The sequence below is a fragment of the Poecilia reticulata genome, linkage group LG10 (assembly GCF_000633615.1).
Source record: "Poecilia reticulata strain Guanapo linkage group LG10, Guppy_female_1.0+MT, whole genome shotgun sequence".
Taxonomy (NCBI): Eukaryota; Metazoa; Chordata; class Actinopteri; order Cyprinodontiformes; family Poeciliidae; genus Poecilia; species Poecilia reticulata.
Genome location: NC_024340.1, coordinates 2,424,867 through 2,431,592, shown reverse-complemented (window position 1 = coordinate 2,431,592; position 6,726 = coordinate 2,424,867). Strand labels below are relative to the sequence as shown.

The following is a 6,726-nucleotide window of genomic DNA, read 5'->3' as shown; positions in this document are numbered from 1 at the left end:
GTGTGTGTGTGTGTGTGTGTGTGTAGGGGTGTGCAGGTCACGAGTGTGTGCTTCTATGCTTAAACATATACTTCTGGCTGGGAGACAGGTCACCACAAAAACAAGCCAGTCAGGCTCTCGGTTGAAGTGTCAGTGATGCATGGCGGAAAGAGCGAAAGAAAGAGTAGCCCGGAACAGCAAGAAAATGAGAAATGAAACACAGGGAGGGAGCTGGGTGGCGTGGGGAAGGAGGGGGGCAAAGAAAATACTCAAAGCAAGAGTTTGAGGAAGAGATTTCATTCTGCTAGAATGTCACACTTCACTGTACTGTCACTTTACACATGCTGACAGATATTTCCCTTAATGTACCCTAATGCTTAATTGCCAAAGTGCAGGAGCGTCTCTCCTTCTACCTGCCTGGATCGGTTCAACATGTCCCGCGGTGCTAACAGGCACGGGGAAGTGCTGTTGTGTCACTTAGTTAACCCTCGAGACAAATGGCTCCCCTCCGGAGCACAGTGAATTACACACCTCATGAAGCATATTAGGAGCCAGACACAGAGCGTATCTCGTGGAGATGATCTGTACTGCTGAAATGGATGGCAGGAGAAAAGAGGGCTGAGTTACAGCATCAACTGTGCTGGGCTTTTTTTTTCTTCTTCTTCTTTTTATTCTTTTTATTCTTACAGCGTATCAGAACAAAATTAACAGAGCGGAGGGAGGAGGGTGTGAAATAAATAACGACTCAAAGCCGTTTTTCTGAAGTCATCCATGTTGAATTTGACAAGGAAAACAACTCCTTTCCTCATTTGTGGCTAATGTAGGAAAATTATTAGAAAATATAACAGAATTGTCCCTCGGAGGCTTCCGTGCTGTTAGCTAATCGCTTAGACGATCTTTATCACTGCAGTAATATTATTTAGATGCTACAGGGATTACTTAAAAGTTGTGTTATAATTGCTTTCCTTGTTTTGTTTTGCATGGGCAGGGGGCTGATTCTGTGTTTAATTGCTCCAAAGTGACAAATAATGCCGGTTATGATATGATGAAAGTGTGAGATCATTAAATTACCACGGCGACCGGCTGCGTTTGCTTTTTTTTTTTTTTTTATATGATTTTTTTTTTCGCTGTTGCAAATTTACGCCACGAGGCTAGAAGAGGCCAAGCAGTTATTTACACAAATTCACTTCTGCAGCCATTTCTGGATTTGAGGRGTAATTACRAGAGAGCGAAATGGTTTTATTTCATTTAATCCAGCCGGTGCAGCAATTTGCACCAGTAATATCTGCCTGCACGGGTTTAACAGCTCGAAAGCAGCGAGACTTTCAAATGCAAAGAAGAAGTGGGAATAATTGAAGCAAGGATGAGGAAATACGCCAGTGTAAAGAACAAAGTGGGAAAAAAAAAACTTTAAGCCATAATACGTGGAAACACATTCTGGAGAAAATAAGAACAAAAAAGAGTAGGAAAAAAAGATTTTCTTTATTCTTTACTTATCAACCAAATTCTGTGTTTATGTGGTTGTAATTGTGCAAAAGTTTTTTTTAACTATTTTTGTCTGCTTGAGAAAGTGTTCCAACTGACTGAACTTTTCCCCCTTTTTTTAATATCACAACTTCCCAATAAAAATGCAACTTCAGAGTATTTTTATTGGGAATTTATGTGATAGACAAGTAGCACATAATAGAGAAGTAGAACAAAAAGGAAATATGGTTATTAAAATATCTACATTTCATTGCATTGCAGCTCTTTTCAGATACGTCTCCACCGGCTTTGCCCAATAACGAGTGCTTGTAAACATCGATTTTCTAAATTCTCGATTGGATTTTGCTGCGGACTTTGATTGAGCCTTTCAGAGTCATGAATTTGCTCTGATCTGATCAATTCCGTGTCTTTACGCCGCGGGGTTTTTGCCCCGTTGTAGGTTGAACCTTCGATCTTTTGCCATGTTTTGATCTCCGTCAATCATCCCATCAACTCTGACCAGCTTCTCTGTCTTTGCTGAAGAAAAACCTTCCCACAGAGAGTGTGTTCAGGAATGACGTGCAGTGGTATTTAAGCCCATAAATTTCAGTGTGGGTCTTATCCGAACAGAACATCTTCCTCTGGAATCACCAAGGACCTACCAATTACGAAATCTAGATTTTTTTAATAGCTATCAGATCAAAGTTGTCTGAATACAAGTGGATGAAATTTTTCAGATGTTTTTTTCTTCAGAAAAAAAAGCATTTTTTGAGTTGGTAAGGTGAGACAGAGCCAAAAAAAAGTAAAGTGGAATGGAGGCCTTCACAAGGGAGAGCAAATTAAGCATATTGAGTGAGTGCAATGACAAAATGAGAATAAAAAACAAAAACATTGGCTTTGCACAGCGTTCAGCACTCTGTCACATGTCTCAGTGATTTAGCTGCTCATAAGCTCATAGGGGATTTGGTAACAACAAAACCTGGGCCTTTTTGTTATCACCACTTCCTCATCTGGCTCTGAAATCGAGTCATTTTGTGTAAACAGGTGATTCCTATTCTCGCACCACAGGGGAGGTTCTGATACACTTTTGTGAGACTGATTGCCCATTTGCCTTGTTCAGTTAATTAACAAAAAGCAGCAAAAAATACAACAATTACTGGGCACTGAACCGAGCGCCGGATAGAATCCCGGGCTTTTGTCGGCTATCTGCACATATTTACTCGTCAGCTGTCAATCAGATTATCCTTAAATCCGTATGGTAATCTCTTTGCTGTTACGCATCAGCGCACATTKCTCCTTTATCCCGACTGCATCACACAGAAGCACTCGCTGATGATCTCAAAAGTGTAAAGTTAAAAGTGAAAGTCATGATTTCGGTGATTTGATTTGAACCGCTCGTCCAAAATAAACAAAAGAATGGGTTCACTTTTTTTTTTTTGGAGATGGATGGTCTATCCAAAGTCCAGGACTAAATCTGACAGAAAATCTGTGGTCACAACAATAAAGGGTTGTGAACAAGTGATGTTCTCTCTTACGGCAGGAAAGCGTGGACAAGTATTTTCAGGTAGCTGTGTCAAAGTCTTCATGTTGAAATTAAATCAAACAAATCAGTTAAGTATTTRTTTTAATACTTAACTGAGCTAGCTAAAGTAGCTATTTAATATGTTTTCTCTCTGATTTGTTTTCTGTTGAATGTCAAATTAAATGTGCAAAAAAGACCTGAAATGATTAACCACGACCTAATGTTCATACCAGAACATTAGGGCATGCACACATGAGGGGATGTTAAAAAGACAAAACTATCAGACGGACCTGGTGTGTTTCCTTCACACTTATCCTCTCATGGGTCTCATCCCAACTCCTCTTCCAAATTTAACCCTCTGATTCCATCACCTCTGACTGAGGTGACCCTAACTTTCTTCCCTCCACTTATCCATCTTTCCATCCATCATGGATGCCTGGGCAAAGGAGCAGGAGGGCCGTTGAGGGAAATAAGCGGAATCAATGAATTAAACAGGAGGTGCAGCGAGGAAGGTGGAGTATGTCGGACAAGTGGATGTGGTCCACAGCTGTCTGTTAGGCTGCTCTCTGACCTTGAGGAGATAAGAAAGTTGGGAGACCCTCGGTCCGCGGGGTCTAACAGCATGCTGGAGAAAAAAAAAAAAAAAAAAAACATCTCTCCACTTCATGAATTATTGAGATATTGGCCCACAGCTTCTAAAATATACAGGAGGGTGGTCTGTCTCTCCTTTCGGATTTCACGTACTGTCTGCTTCGTCCTTCTGTCTATCTTTCAATCGGTTTCTCCTTTCACTTTCTGCGCCATTTCTTTCCCTCTCCCCCTAACACACCCACCCTTCCCTGYCTCATTCAGATTTGGCCTCTTGTGCAAGTACGATTATAAATCACAACAGAAAAAAAAATGAAAAAAAAAAAAGCCAAAGGAAATAAAAGGGGGGGAATAAAAACACAAAGCATTAGAATAAAGAGTTTGTTATTGAGATCATAGCAGGCTTTTTCTTCTCTACTCAAGGAGGAGCATCCACCACCAGCCAGCTGTCATGCATTTAAAACTTGTCGGGGAATAACCGCGAGTTCTTGTGTTACATCAGATGCTTGTAATGCACACAGCAGTARGCCGGCCTCTTGAAATGAGACATAACTCTRCTACGTCCATTTATCTTCTTCTTTTTTGTTAGTTTTTTCTTTTCTTTCTTTTTTTCCTAAGACTAGATGAAGCAATTGTCCGGGGCGCTGTGTTTCTCCTGACATGCCTGCGTGTGTGTGTGTGTGTGTGCGTGTGTGTGTGTGTGTGCGCTCGACTATATCCGAGTAGCTTGGCTCCAAACGCGCTGCCCAGTGCAGAATCGTAGCCATAACAAATGAACAGAGGGGAGAAAATAAGACATATGAAAGAAAAGCTGAGCAAAGGAGTGATTCTCTCTCTGGCTGCTGGAGATCTGTATTGTAAGCAGTTTCAGCTGTCAGCACTTCTTTGAGCTACCTCAAAGGGGGGAGAAGGAGGAGGAAGAGGAAGGGGGAGGAAGGGGTGGGAAATGTAGTTTTATACCCCCCCTCTATTTCCCCTTCCTCCCCCTGTTTTAGGGTTCATGTTTATTTGTACACAGAGCTGTTTATTTTTGCGGTTCATTTGATTTTCTTTTTTTTTTTTTTCGTCATGGAGCCAGACAGGCAGCGCAGAAGGCTGAATGAGGAGATGTACAATACTGCAGTTTCACTTACAGAAGAAGTTGTCAGGTCTCAAGCCTCGGGGTGGGGCGAGGGAATAAATTGTCAGCCGCCCCCCACCCACCCACCCACTCCTCTTTTTCTGCTTTCCAGACCAGACCGCCACCCCCTCACACCCCGCCTCCCCTTCCACCCCATCTACAACCCCAACTCTCCCCTGTACTCCTCCCCTCCCTCATTAAGTATTGATGTGGGTAGCCATACTTGCCATCTCAGCCTATTAATAATGCATGGCAGGTGCTGTTGATGTGGTCTCTCACACTGAGATTGAGAGAGGCAGGAGCTGCAACACTGTGTGCTGCAGAGTAGCTACAGCTCAACCTCCGTCACACGGCTGTGCAAAGCCTGAGGACCGGTGGGGGTGATGAGGTATGTGTGTGTGTGTGCGGGGGGGKGGATACATCTGCCCCGGTGAGTTTACGGCGAGCCGTGACAGACGCTCGGCGATTTGATACACAAGGTTGTGTCTAAGTCACTGCCTCTGCAAAGGTTTTACTGAGGAATAACTGCACTTGTCACCAGCAGCAGACGGAGGAGTGTCAGATGGAGCGAGAGCCCCGTCTGCCTCTAGTTTTATCTGTGTTTTGTCATTTATCAGTGGCATCTCTTTTAAGGACTCGCAGGTAGTCTTTCGACGGCTCGTCTGATCTTTCCCTTTCTCTCTCTCTGTCTCTCTCCTCGTGCGCGTGCAGGTTCTTCCTCAAGTTCTTCCTGAAGTGCAACCAGAACTGCCTGAAGAACGCAGGGAACCCTCGAGACATGAGGCGTTTTCAGGTGACCGACCGCTTTCTGCACTCACTCAGGATGCAACGGGCCTCACAGTGACTGTGTGGCAGAAACAAGAAGCATTTGATGTCCTGTTGTAGAACACCGTAAAACACTGTGCTCCAACAGAACGCTGTAAGCGAGGCATGCAAAGCGTCTCTTCCGAGGAAAGTTGAAAATGCACGATGAACAAGTTCAATAGATGATTTTCAAACTCATTTTTCATACACCTTGAGGTGAAAGTTTTYACATCCCCTTCACAATCAGAATCATTAGTGCATTTTAGTGGGATCAATTTAGATTTGGACATCATTGCACAGTGGAAGACAAGTAATACTTAAAATTTTAAATATCTGGTATGATTTTAGCCCCGTTTATCCGGATACCCCCATGTGAAATCCTGAGCACAAATTGCAGATAAAAGTCAGCAAATTAGTAAACRAGACCTTCATTGTTGTTATTTAATTTTKTTATAAATGCATCTGCACTCTWATGGCCATAGAGGATTCATTAGAGAACATTTGTGAAAGAACATTGTTATGACACATGCGAGACGGGACAACCGTTTGCAAGCACACCCATAACTCCAAAAACATCACCCTTATGGAAGAGTGGCAAGGAGAAAGTGTTTGTTCAAATGAATGCCAAAAGAAGTCCTGTTATGGACGGACAGACGGATGGAGGGAGCTAAATACAGAACGATACTGGAGTAAATCCTGATAGGGTTCAGCATCCAAAAGCATCCTCATGTGTTAAAGAGGCCAATAAGTCCAGGTTTAAATCTAAGTGTAAAGTTAAAGTAAGACTTGAAAACTGATGCTTACAAAGTCTTTCAATCCAATCTGGCTGATTTTAAGCTATTTTGCAAATAAGAACGGGCAAACCCTAATCTCTCGATGTCAAAACTTGTCATATGTGACAAACATGCAGCTTTAATTGCAGCAAAAGTTAGCTCCACAAAGTAACTATAAGTTCATTATGCCACTCTTTTCAGAGCTTTTGTTGTAAAAATGTTGAAAATTGCATTTGATTTTCCTTCCGCTTCACAAGTCCACTAGTTTGTGTTTGCCCATCTCATGAAACCCTCATGAAAGGGTAAATGCATCATCAAGATAGCTCGAAGTGGTCATGGCCTTTCTACGTTACTAACTGGTTATTGACTTGCTTAAAATCCTAAATTTCAGGGGGAAAAAAAATCTTCATGCAGTCTGCAGTTGATCCTATAGATAATTTTGAAGTTGTAATGAGCTGCTTTCAAAAGTTTTCAGC

The 6,726-nt window shown here is 42.4% G+C and overlaps 1 protein-coding gene across 1 annotated transcript in view; it reads left to right on the top strand.

Moving 5' to 3' along the window:
* The window catches only part of LOC103470973 (transcription factor COE1-like), a 75,444-nt gene that overhangs the window by 38,095 nt on the left and 30,623 nt on the right, over positions 1–6,726 (top strand). The window contains exon 7 of the mRNA XM_017307000.1: positions 5,385–5,466. Coding sequence (XP_017162489.1) covers positions 5,385–5,466 — 82 coding nt within the window. The remainder of the gene's footprint in view (positions 1–5,384; positions 5,467–6,726) is intronic.